This window comes from Lissotriton helveticus, chromosome 5_1 (assembly GCF_964261635.1).
Source record: "Lissotriton helveticus chromosome 5_1, aLisHel1.1, whole genome shotgun sequence".
Classification (NCBI taxonomy): Eukaryota; Metazoa; Chordata; class Amphibia; order Caudata; family Salamandridae; genus Lissotriton; species Lissotriton helveticus.
Genome location: NC_136065.1, coordinates 242058683 through 242072279, shown reverse-complemented (window position 1 = coordinate 242072279; position 13597 = coordinate 242058683). Strand labels below are relative to the sequence as shown.

Here is a 13597-nt window from a genome sequence, read left to right as displayed (position 1 = left end):
TATTCTGTTGGTTGTCTTACAGTTGTAAATTATGCTGCAGGTCTTGGCACAGGCTGTACCATTTATTTTACCCCATGCTTCAGTTGATTGGCTTATAGTAAAAAGCCTCACCTAATTGGTGTTCCCAAGGGTTCTATTGTGTTTCATATCTGAGCTGTCGAAGCAACTTCACAGTGGTTTCACTTGTTCAAAGATGACATTCTTCCTTTTGATTACTTATCTAAAATAAGCCACAGGCTACTGCATTTTATCCTTTCTCATGCAGTTTGGTCACCTGACACTTAGTGGTATCTGGGTGGTGCTGGCCATTGAGCCACATATGTTTCAATCCTAAAAGTGACATGTATGCTCCGTGAAAGAACAGCCCACGTGTGTGATGAGTTACTTTTTAGGGCTCGCCCCTCGCGATGCAGTGCGCAGCACAGCTCGCGCAGGCAAGTCCTTTTGTCTGGGGTTTGAAAACTGACCCTGGAATCGCACACGCTTGTGCGTGTGCTTTTCCTTTTGGGTTCCGCTATTGGGCTTTGCGTGCATGTTTTTTTAGATCAGAGCACGCAATAGGCCAAAGGCGGGCGCATTGCTCCGCCCATAGCCTATTGGTGTCTGTTTCGTGCACTAAAGCCCATATGTCTTCCATTATCGTGCCCAGACACGGGTGCGATAATTGAAGACATATGGCTCGCAGTGGCGGGCTCGCGCACCACTCGCGGCCGTGTTTTTTTCTTCTTCAGTGGTGCACTTGTTTTTCTTTTCACCAGTTCTACTGTCACTTCTCCTTTACAGTGAGTGCACCGTTTGATCTTGTTTAACTAAAGAAGGCAGAGGGCGCGTGGCAGGCGTAGCTGGCCAGTGACACCGAGATTTGCTTTGTAGATATATGGTCACTTTAGTCAGTCGTCACTCTGGAAGTTCACCCTGTGATCTTAACAACCCTTCAATAGAGGCTCCTGCGCACATCAACGGCACTTTCACACTGTTAACACCGGATATAAATACATAGAATTAACTGAAAAGGAGCTAATTTACATGGTGGAAAATGCAGTGTTCAGTGCCCTAGGGTTCTCTTTAGTAGACAATCACCTTCTTTGTCGTGGTCGGATTTATTTTGGGGGTTTCGAGAGTTCAGATTCTTTTAACATGATTTTCCGATCCGCCCTTCCCTGCTTGGCAGGATGAAGGGCTGGTAACAGGATCTGCGAGCGGTGCCCGCCGCCCTCACAGCGTGCCCCGGGGGTGCTCTGCCAACTCTGCCCTCCGCCCTCACAGCGCGCCCCGAGGGTGCTCTGCCAATTCTGCCCTCTGCCTTCACACCAGCCACCGGGGGACCTTTTCCCTCCGGCCCCTCTCCCTCATAGCGCCCCTCATAGGAGATCTGCCCTCTGTCACCCCCCACACATACATCAGCCACCGGAGGAGCTCTACAGACTTTGCCCCCCCCCACACCAGCCACCGGGGGAGATCTGCCCTCCCCTCACAGCGCCTCCCATTGGAGCTCTACAGACTCTGACCCCCCTCCACCCCCCCCACCCTCACTGCAGCCAGCAGAGGGGCGCCGCCGGGTGACAGAGCTCGTCCTCTATCCCCCGGTGAGGACCCGCGGAGGAGCAGCGCCTCATCAGCTCCAGACACTCAGAAGCCGAGCACAGGCTGCAGGACGGAGAACTACAGGCACGTGGTGCAGCTCAGAGGGTTTGGGCGCCAGCTGCAGGGGCGGTACAGAGCTGGAGATACCTGCTGCAGCGAGGGAGGGGCTGGGCAGAACTACAGGCCCCTGCTGCAGCATAGCCCCCTGTTTGGGGAAATATAAATTCCTGAGTCTGCCATGACTGTCAAACCCACCATACATTATTTCCTGCTGAACAAGTGACGCACATTGGAGAGATGAAAACCCTCGCTGACAATGCAGATGGAACATGCATCCTTCTGATCACACAGATGTTACAAGGACTATCATTTGGAAATCTGTGTCACCCCCACAAACTCCGTTAAAGTCTTGACCTTGACAAGCAAACAGATGTGACATGAAATTAAAGCATTCACTGACATGCCGGCCTTTGTTTTGAACAGTCACGGCGATGTAAAGACATTTGTAAATTCTGCTTGCTGAAAAATGTTTCGAAAAATTTAAAGAATGCTATACTCAAGAACCCTAACTAAAAAACACAACTATTAATGAAATTGATTTCTACTTTCTCCTCTGTGTTGCTTTAAGGAAAAACTAGTCTACTTTAGGATTTGCAATGCAATAGGTCCCGTTTAAAAATGTACACGTTTGACAAATGTATTTATACTGGCTGGATAAGGGACTGTATTTATATAATAAAAAGTTCTGCAGATTTGTTACAAGTATTTAAAATCATGGCATACAGTGCCTTTATCTTTAGCTGCCACTTTAACGGATTTTAAAACGTAATTGGATTTTAAGTGAACTTTTGATTTTTAAATGTATGCATTTGTTTCATGACGCATGAACACATTTTGGCAATCTTTATAGTGCATGCTGTGTACTTGTTTTAAAAAAGTTAGAGCTGTAGGCATTGTAAATGACAATGCCCTTTATTTATCTGTTTTTAAAAAAACATAAATAAAAGGCATTGTCACTTACAATGCTAATAGCTCAAACTCTCATAAATGCGAGCCCTATTGCATTGCAAATGCTTATTTTTCTCGTTGCCTCAAATACTACTCTTGTTTTCTAGAAGCTTCTTCTGGCATTCAAGGGCTTTAATCTCTGATCCAATTGTAAGAGGCAGGTGTCTGACCTTCATTTCTTGAGCACAGTACTCAGGCTAGCGACAAGCCATTCATGAAAGAGAGGATTATGAGCCTTCATTGAAAGGTGGTAAGGTGTCCTCATACCGTTCCTGGAGACATCAATGGGCCATTGAGTCATTCCCCTCTCAAGAATGAGTTGCCTATTTTCTTTCTTTTCTTTTCTTTTATTTTATTTATCTAGCACGTACGACAAAATAAATAGTTTCTATGCCCTACCAGATGAGAGCTGTATGAAACTGTTGCGGGACAGCAATAAGGGGCCAGAAACCACGTCGAGTTAAAGAGGGTTTTATTTTTTCAAGTACAGGTCTTCTCCCAAATGACAGTTTCTCAGGGGAATATGGTGCCGGGTCCAACTTACGGCTGGTCGTCCGTCCTCTTCCTGGGTTAATCGGGTCTTCCTCCCACCCTGTTGGTAGCCGGCGTCTCGGGGGAGCCTCCGGTGGATTAAGGATAAAAAAAAAAACAACAACGCAGACCCTCCTTCCCGTGGGTATTGCTTGGGTATCTATTCTATGTAAAGGAATCTGCGGCTAGTAGTCTCTATCAGATGTACGGTAACGATTTATCTGGTAGGGACGATTCTAGCTGCATATTCCTCCATGGCCCACCCTTCCTTCCCGTTCTGCAAGGACCCCAGGGCTGGTCCTTGGTACTCGCCTCCCGGTGGGGGGGCCATATCTTCTGTGAGTACCTTCTTTTGCTCTTGACGGTGGTTCCGTCTGGTTGCTATTCTTCCCTCCTCTTTGGTTCTGGGAAGGTAGGGTTCTGTTGCTCCTATGCCCCGCTGCTCTAGCTGCTTCAGGTTGGGGAGGTTTGCCTTCAATATCTTCCTTCCCTCCCTTCCTCTTGCTGCTAGGGGCCTGGCCCCTCTACCTCCTCTGAGTTGGGGCCCTCTGGTCGTGCCTTACCCTTGTTTCTTGGGGGGTGGATGCCTCCTAGGCTTGGGTGGCTGGAGGTTGGTTGTTCCTGCCTGTTGGGACTGTCTTCCCTTCCTTGTTTCGGGTGTGATTGTGGGCCTGCTACATGTGTCATGACTTTACGCAGGTTCCCTGTCGCCGGGGGTGAGGTGGGGAGTTGCTGTCTATGTATTGATGAGGTGGCTGCTTAGGGCTCTGCTCTGTTCTTTCTCTCTCTCTCTCTCTGCCCGGGGACACTGTGGTGTTGCACTGTTCTTTATGGGGTTCTTTTTTGTATACTCTTTCGCACACTGTTCCCACGCTCCCGCAGTTTTTGTTTGGTGGCTTCGCGTTGTGGTGCGGATAGGTTCTCCAAAGAAAACTGACTTAGGGGTGCCGGGATGGGGTTTATGTGACCTCGCTGACGTCACGTATGGGAACGACGCCTGGGCGGAGTCGCATGATGTCGCCCCGGCGCGCAGGTATGCTGGTGCAAAACGTTTCTGGATCCAGTCTCACGCCTGGGGATAAATCTACGTGAAGGAATCTGCGACTAGAATTGTCTCTACCGGATACTTCATTACCGAAGGTAAGTAACTCGTACATTAGGTATCCAACATGCTCCTAACATGGCTGAAGAGATATGTTGTATAGCTACAGCACAATTGATAAAAGGTGGACATACAACAAATCAGTCAGGTATATAGTATGTACACAACATTATTGAAGAGTTGTGAAGTATGTACTCAGTGTGATTGATGCACTCATCTCACACATACACACAAAAATGCACAATCATGTGACTGGACGTTCCGAGGCCCCAGCATGCACAGGAAAGGACTAAATGTTGTTGAAGGAGTTTTGCCTGCTCCTGTTGCCTGCTGTGTGTAAGTTAATCGAATCTTCAATGCGGGGCCGACGGAGGCTAGCTGCCCCGCTAGACCCCCACCCCTACCACCACGGTGGTCTGGTGACCGTGACCGTCGGTCGGGTTGTCCAGGCCGTCAGGCCACCACCACACTCCAAAATGAAAAGTAGGCAGCATTTGTTTTTATGGCAAGGCAATGATCATGGCATATTGGCATCGCTAGTAGCAGCTACTTACTAGTACAGTACAGAGTACTACTAAGTAAGTTAGTACTTAACTTACCGTTACCTTTGGTGGGCCGGCTGGCAGGGACTGACTCGAGACACACTCACACCAGTTTCACGGCGCACGCACGGCCTTTCTTTAATAACTGATTAGGCTTGCCTGGTAGCAGACACAGTACTCTAGTGGATGTGGCTGCTGATCGATGTACTCACAATGCCACAACGCGATGACTCATGGTGAGCTGCCTGCTGCGCGCTGCGGTGGTTAACCATTATGCTGGGGCGTGGCAAAGTGAAAAACATCTGCGCAGTGTGCACGTTGCCTCACAGGCCGCCCCTACCCCATCATAACCAAAATGTAGCCCAAACCAGTGTCCTCCAGCCCGCCCACCACAGGAAAGTGGCTAAGGCTGCCGCTGTGCCGCCATTATCACAGTTATATTTAATGAACAAGAATCTCCTCTAGGCTGGGGCGGGGCTCAGGGCAGGTTAAGTGTCCCACACTCAGCAGCACTGTTAAATGCCGGATGCTTGGGATTTGTGAAGAACAGGATGCGGCCGCACGAGAGAGAGGACAGTACAGTAGTAGATGTACAGTAGTAAGTTAAATTGAAAAATGTGATGTGCACGTTGCGCCTCATGCGTGCAGCGCAGCAGATGGATGTAGAGTCCGAGTCAGGCTGTAGACCCGGCCCTGTCAAGAAAGTGCTGGTGCTAAGCACCGGAATGCACCGGCACAAATTAAACCCTTGGGCACCTTCCAGTACCCCTTTGTTAGGTCCAACGTTGTTATGTATCTGCATTCTGCCAATTTCTCGATTAGCTCATCAATCCTGGGGATTGGATAGGTGTCAAAGGATGAGATAGAATTTAATGCTCTGAAATCCATGCAGAACTGCATTGAGCCATCAGGTTTGGGCACCATCGCTATCATAGTCGACCATTCGCTCGTTGAAGGTCGTATGACACCCAGGCGAAACATGTCCTGTATTTCTTTTCTGACTGCTACCCTTTTTCCTGCCGGAATCCAATATGGTCTCTGTTTTATGATTGTACCTGCGGGAGTCATTATGCGATGTTCGGCCAGAGTTGTCTTACCAGGAATGTCCAAAAAAAGGGATGCAAACGGGACTAGAGTGTTGAGGAGGGTGGCTTTTTCTTCTTCCGATAGCTCCTCATTGATCACGAGCTGGTCCAGAATGCAGGAACCAGACGGCTCGGTAGGTAGGGTAAGGTGTGCCGTTGTAGGTAAGGGCCCCAGCCATTTCTTTAAGAGGTTTACATGGTAAGACTGCTTTCTGTTGGGGGTTAACTGGACTTGATAGGTCGTTTTTACTACGACCCCTACTGTCTTATAAGGGCCCAACCATTCGGACTGAAACTTTTTAGTGGAAGAGGGAAGTAATACTAGGACCAAGTCACCGACGAACAATCTTCTCCACATCTTTTCTAGGCCGTAACATCTCTTTTGCTTTTCTCTTTTTGAGATTGGAATAGGCTAGATCCCTTAGCTTCTAGATCTTACATTTTAGCTGTTGTGTATATTCCAATACTCCCGGTTCTCTTTTTCGACCTTTTCCCATGCTTCTTTGGTCATTTCTAATAGCGATCTCGGCTGCCGGCCATAAAGCATTTCGAAGGACGAACAGCCCAGGCTGCTTTGGACTTGGGCTCTGATAACGTAGAGCGGCAGGGGCAGAAGGTGGTCCCACTCTTTGCCCTCAACGGCTAACATTTTTTTCAAGGTAATCTTCAGTGTCCTATAGTAGTAGTCTATAGCGCTCTACGAGGCCATCTGTCTGGGGGTGATAAACTGAGGTTCTTATGTGGCGAAGATCTAGGGTACGGCACACCTCCTTCATCAGACGAGACACAAATGGGGTTCCCTGGTCTGTGAGGATTTCCTTCGGGAACCCCACTCTCGTAAAGAGTTCCAAGAGTCGATCAGCGATGTTCCTAGTGGTTGGGGCTCTGAGGGGAAAGGCCTCCGGAAACCGTGTGGAATAATCCACTATTACCAATGCGTATTGGTTCCCCTTCTGTGTCTTAGGTCGAGGGCCAATAAGGTCCATCCCAATTCTCTCAAAAGGGTTACCTATCAAAGGTAGTGGCTGTAATGGTACTGCCGGTGGTCGTTGGGTATTGTTTTTCTGGCATACCTCACATGTTTGGCAATGGACTTTTATATCTTTGTAATGTCTTAAAACGTTTTGGATCATCTTCTCTGCGCCTGGATGTCCTGCAGTGAGGTGGGAATGGGAAAAAAAGAATTTGTTCCCGGAATGACATGGGAACAAGTAGTTGAGGGGGACTTTCTGCGTTGTCTTTTCGATACAACAGCCCATCTTTGATAAGGAAGTGGGATAATGAAGGGGACGGGTTGTCTTGATCTGCATGGGCTGCTTCCCTGGCATTAAATAAGGTGGTGTCATTTGCCTTGGCAAACCGAAAACTCCTGTCTAATAACCAGGGATCCTGCTTGGTGAGGGCGGGTAGTGAGGGACTGGTATCCCCCCCCCCCCACCTGTTTTTGTTCCTCCTTATTGTACGGTACGTTGGAAAAGCTACCGAAAATCAGGGTTGTCCCTCCCCAGTATAAGTTCCTTGGGTAACCCTTCTAACACCCCAACCCGGACAGTACAAGGAGCCCCGTGCAGCGGGAAAGGTATCACAGAAGCAAGAGAGTAGGGTTTCACATCCCTGTGGATGCACCTAATGTGTTCTAGGGTATCCGGGAGTTATTGGGAAGGCCTTAGGAGTGTTCTTTGTATCACTGACCGTCTGCAGCCTGAGTCTTAACAGCGCTTTTACCCTCTCCCATTCACCTGTACACTTATATATTGAGGTGGTCCTCATCTTGGCAGTGTATAAAATGGATTTTGGGATGTATCCCACTTTCATGGGTTCATCAGCTGGTTTTTGCTTGGGACACAGACGGGCGATGTGGCCCCAGTCGCCACACTCAAAGCACTGGGGTCCTCTAAAAGAGGGTACATTCAGTCTTGAGGGTTTTGCATTTGGTGGGTCTAAGACGGGGCATTGTTTCTTTCCATATTTTATGGTGTTAGCTCGACTCGGTTTCTCAACGTCCCACACTGGGTTACATGGTTGGGCTTGCAAGAACGTCGTGGCCATTTCAATGGCTTGTTCTGGGCTGAGGTGTGGATGTTGCTTTAGCCACCTCTGTGTACTATAAGGGAGTGCTTCAAGGAATTGTTCCAAGTATATGCGGTTCATTATTTCTTCTTTGGTGCTTGTGGAGGGTCTAAGTCATTTGTCGGCCGCCATCTTGAGCCGAAAGAACAGTTTTTTGGGGTTTTTCACTGGCATGCCTTCTCTCTTCTGAACATCACCCGATATGCCTCGGCGTGCAGGCCGAGATGGTCCAAAATATTGTCTTTTATTTCTTGGTAGGGGGTGCCTTCAGTGGCGTTGGCCACTTGGTAAGCTGATTGGGCTTCCCTGCTCAGTCAAGAGGAAAGGCCATTTATCCTCCGGCCAACCGCAGGCCCGAGCTGCATGTTCAAAATTTAACAGGAACGCGCCGGGGTCCTCCCCAGACACGTACTTCTGTAAGGAGATGCCAAAGGGGCCGTGAGGTGCAACCCGGGGTTCTCTTTATGGAAGGAAAACTGGCTCCATTATGAACTTCTCAAGCCCCTCCATCTGGGTAGATATAGTGTTTTTGAATACTTCTCTGTCGGCCTGGGCTGATGACATTTGCCGCTCTATGCCCCATTCTAGTTTCTCCTGGCCTTTTATGAGGTGCTGGATGAAGGTGTCCATCATGGGGTTACTGACGGACTGTGCTGTTATGCCTGTATTCGCCACCACTTGTTGCGGGACAGCAATAAGGGGCCGGAAACCAGGTCAAGTTAAAGAGGGTTTTATTTTCACGAGTACACGTCTTCTCTTAAATGACAGCTTCTCAGGGGAATATGGTGCTGGTTCCAACTTGCGACTGGTCATCCGTCTTCTTCCGGGGTTAATCGGGTCTTCCTCCCACCATGTTGGTAGCCGGCGTCTCGGGGGGCAGGGGGCTCCGGCGGATTGAGGGAAAAAAAAAAGAAACAACAACGCGTGTAAGGAAGCTGAAGGGAACTCATGTGAGGGTATGGGGAAGTGAGGGAACACCGCAGACTGTGACGCATGTCTAGGAAACAAAGTGAAGGTACTCAGGGTAGGGTGCATGCAGGTATGACAACGAAAGACTCTGCATTAGTCTGCGGGACTCTCCCTCCTCCTAAATCAACCAGTGAACCGATTCCGTACCAGGAGGGTCAGCGAGGTGCACATCTATCGGGCCATCCTCCTTACATCAGCTTTTTCCCTGGAAAACTGGTTCTTGAGATGCATGCATCTTTCATGCCAAAAGTTGTCACTTATTTCCATGTTGGCCAAAGTATCATTCTACCTACCTTTTTTGCTCTGCTTCATCCTTCCAAAGAGGAGGAGAGAGTCCATAGCCTGGACCAAAGAGAGCTCTTTTCTTCTACATTGATCGCACCAAAGACCATCGGATGGCCGATCAACTCTTGATTGGGCTCACTGGAGCAAAAAAAAGGCCAAGGCTGTGCGAAAGCAGACCATCTCTTGATGGGTTGTAGTCTGCATTAAGATCTGCTACGTCCTAGCAAAAAAGCAGCCTCCTGAGTGCTTTCGGGCCTATTCCACCAGGGTCAAGGCCGCTACTACTGTGTTTGCGCTCACGGAGTGCCTGTCCTGGACCTCTGCCAAACTGCTACGCGGGTGTCACTCATGGTCACAAAGTACTGTTGCTTGGACAGTCAGGTCTGTCGAAACAGGCGTTTTGCCTGTTTGGTTCTTCAGGGCTTTCTGTCTTGAGCCATTTCGCAGACCCACCTCCGGAAAGGTATTGCTTGGGTATACGTTCTAATGTGAGGAATCTGCAGATCGAAGTCTCTAACTGAAGAACAAGTTAGTAGTTTTTTTCTGGTAGAGACTCTATTTAACCGCAGATTCCTCACAGACCTTCACATCCTCCCCACTCTGCAATCTGGGCTCTTCACCCTAAGATTCCATTATAATCTGCACACTGGTCAAAATATTAGCTTTATATGGCACTTATATAGGCATGCAGCATCACTTCAGATGCAGAGCCGACCAACACCACCTGCTAGGGAACATTCTAAGGTGAAGAATCTGCGGTTAGATAACATTTCTACCAGAAAAAGTGTTACCAAAGGTAAGTAACATCTATCAAGGAGAGGTGATATCAGAGGTCTCTGGTCTCGGTGGAAGCTTGCATATACATCAACTTGCTGGAGTTGCGAGCGATTCGCTTGGCGCTGAAGGCGTTCCTCCTGTTCATCAAGAGGAACAGGTACATGTGCTCAGAGACAACATGACTGACATCTGCTACTGTACAAAGAGGGCAATGTCCGGTCCTGGGACCTGTGCCAGAAGGCTCTACGTCTCTGGAAGGGGCTAAATGCTCAAGGCATATCCCTGTCTGCTCAATACCTGGCAGGGTCTTTTAACGTGAGGGCAGAAAAGCTTTTCTGCCGTTACCTAGCAGATCACAAAAGGCAGTTACACTCGGAGGTAGCACAGGACTTTTTCCAACAATGGGGAGAACCTTGGCTTGATGTGTTCACCACTGGAGAGAACGTGGAAAGTCAAAGCTTTTCCATGTTGAAATTCCCACGGCAATCCTCTATAGAAGGCTCATTTTGCCTACACTAGACCTTGAGACTCGTATACGCTTTTCTGCCCCTCCCTCTCCTGTCCAGAGTACTAACAAGCATTTACAATGCAACGGTCTCGGCATTGCAAAAGTTAGAGCCCCCACTTCAAACGTGGACATAGCAACGCGACACGTGCTTATTGGTAGGGTGACCAGAATGTTAAAGCCAAATCCCTGACATCTGCCGGGACAGCTGGTGGAAAACGGGGACAGTCCTGGCAAATCCGGGACGCATGGGCACCCTATTATTGGCCAATATATCTGAAGAATACACACTTTGTAGCATGTGAAAAGCGCACTAGAAGGCTTCCCCGCCCTCGTGTGTCTGCTTTAGGCAAAGGCGAGGATAAGGATAGGTTACACGAGAGGTTGAGACTAAGAGGGAGAGAAACGGAATCATTAGCTGTGTTTACGTGAGAGAGAACCAGAGGGCGGGGGATGGGAGACAAATTAAGAAGGGGCGAAGAGAATACGAGTAGGAGAAAGAGGGGCAAAGTGAAACATAACAGGGACGAAGAGAGGGGGGCATGGGAGAGAATGAGGAAGCCAGCACGGAGGCATAAGCATAACGAGGGACAGCGGGAGAGAAAAGTGAGGAATAGAAAGTGTTACAAAAAAGTGGAAACAAATTAAAGGGGCAAAGAGAGCGAGATAGAGGAGCGGGAAAATGAGTTAGATAGAGACAGAAGAAACAGAGAAGAAAAGAGGGCGCTAAAGAAAAGGATTCAGTGAGAAAACAGGGGGGGGCGAGCAGTACGATACAGACAGAATACGAGATAAAGATAGAACAGTGACAGAATGATCGACAGCCATCTAGTTATCTAAGCCACCTTTACAACATGACCATATCATGTGTATCCCCCTGCAAGTTCCTAGCTCGGCCAGCTGGATAAATAAGCACAATACAGTTGTGTGAAGGGTAAGTTATGTTTTTTTTTGTGGAAGCACCTGGGCGGAGCACGGTCTCTCCAGTGATGCTCAAATAGTTGTTAGGTGACGGCTGCACTGACAAGCCAGACCACAAAAAGGAAGTTGGGTAGTAATCTGTGTTGTCTTTGAGTGACTATGGGTTCCTTCATTTGGCAGGAGCGAATCTTGAAGTTGGAGAAATAATAGCCCGTATTGGAAAGTGAATATGTTTGTGGTAAGACATATCCATAATGTAGTGTGATAAGGACCGAGGGGAGGAGGGGTTCCTATAAGTAGGTCATATTTTACCTTAAAGTAGATGCAAACGATTTCCTTTAGGAGGGAAGGATATAGATAAAGAGGTAAGTGCCCTTGATTCGATTTCATTACCCTTCGGAGCGGGTTACACAGATGGGGGCGCAAGGGTCACAGAGAGCGAGCCTGCCCTACCTTAAGGTTGTTATGGTTGTTATGGTTCCGATAAACAGATAAGCGCGAACATGTCCATTTACAAAACTGTCCCAGTCTGCCTGAAAACACTTCGGAATGCAAGTTCCTAATTCGAGCAGAAAGTCTCCTGAAGTAAGAAATACCAATATCTTAGTTGGCAGGATGAAATTATTTTATAGTGCCAAGTAATTTCATCGCATTAGTGCGCTTTTTAGTTTGTGACTCGTGTCAAGTAACATCCTCATATCGGTGCTCTTTTAGTTTGTGACTTTTGAAGCCGTGAGTGCAGTGCAGTTTAAGGAGGTGCCTGGCAAATGTGTCTGTCGTCCTTTCAAGGGCCAAACGAATCCACGGTTTATCCGAAATAATTTGAGAGCAGCAAGCAGGCTCTGTGTCCTCGGTGCTAATCCCTGCATTCTGCTGGACGCAGCTCAGTGACCTCGCTTGTGTGTGTGCTTCCCAGGAGACAGCGCCTGGCCGCAGCGCTCGTTCGCGTGCGCGTGTCAGTTTGGAATCGCCTCCAAGGCGATGCGCGCGGCCAGGATTGTCTCCTGGGAAGGAGACACGGCCACAATAAGTTCTCGGCGGAGACGCGCTTCCGCGCGTTTCAGCCGAGCCCTAAAAAGGATCAGGAGACCCTGCCCAAGTCTACATTGAGACTGAGTGAAGACAGTGATGTACCCTGAACTTCTGGCCATGAGCGTTTGCTGCCCGATCTGACTGCCCTTTCAGGAGAACCTCCTGTCACAGTAAGGTAGGGTCTTGCACCCAAGCTTGCACATCCTACGCAGTCCACACAGCTCACTGCTTAATTTGGCAAAAAAGAGAGAGGCGAAGAATGCAGAGATTCGGCCCCTAACCTATGAAACATAGCATCATCAGTGGGTATACATTTACAATTTATCTAATTACATTTTATTTGCTTGCAACAGTAATACATTGCAAATAAATGATTAATGTTGTTTCTAATGATGCCTCCCAACACATTGCATTACAGTGTCCATGAGTACAGGTTGTCCAGCTGGCTTGGGCAGCAGGAGGATATCCATCGCATTGTCCTGTACCAGTCCGACAGCTCGCTGACTCCCTGGACCCAGCGCTGCATAAGACAAGCCGACTGCATCCTGATAGTGGGAGTCGGAGACCAAGAGCCCACAGTTGGAGAGGTGAGTTGGGCCGACGTGGAAACAATATGAAGCCACAGGTCCCTATTACAGTACAGAGAGGCCTGAAAAGTACAGTCAATGATGCTTTGAAAAGAATAATGGGTAATGGCATCTGTGAATACATAGTGCTTTGTATGCGTTACAACATTGCATTGGCCAGGTGGTGTGCTAGAAGTTAGACCATTTAGAGTTAGTCGAGGGCTGTAGTGCAAAGTGTAGATTGTCATTTTGGATAACTCTGAAATGTCTTGCCTTTTATAACCCAAGATATGCTTATAAAAATGATCCAAAGTAAATATTTTAAAATGAACACATTCCATAGGACCTGGGAGCAATCAGCACAACTTGCTTCTTAATTTGGCAAAAAGAGAGGGATATTGACCAGTTGTGGGTACCCTACACCATAGGGTACATGGTGGCTTGTCCCATGTCAGATTTTCAGGATATTTGTAGGACATCAATTTACTCAACGAATTACTTATGCGTTGACTCCTGGGAATACGAAACTGTTGGACAACCCTGGACTAGACAAATGCTGACAATGTCATAATACTTGAATGGCAGCTAACTGCTGTTTCCTGACATTTGAATATGATGTT

The 13597-nt window shown here is 48.2% G+C and overlaps 1 protein-coding gene across 4 annotated transcripts in view; it reads left to right on the top strand.

The window, feature by feature from the left end:
- The window catches only part of PNPLA7 (patatin like domain 7, lysophospholipase), a 1524034-nt gene that overhangs the window by 864726 nt on the left and 645711 nt on the right, over window positions 1-13597 (top strand). For all 4 annotated transcript variants that reach the window (XM_078642105.1, XM_078642108.1, XM_078642106.1 and 1 more), the window contains one exon: window positions 12830-12998. In XM_078642105.1, the coding sequence (XP_078498231.1) occupies window positions 12830-12998 (169 nt within the window). The remainder of the gene's footprint in view (window positions 1-12829; window positions 12999-13597) is intronic.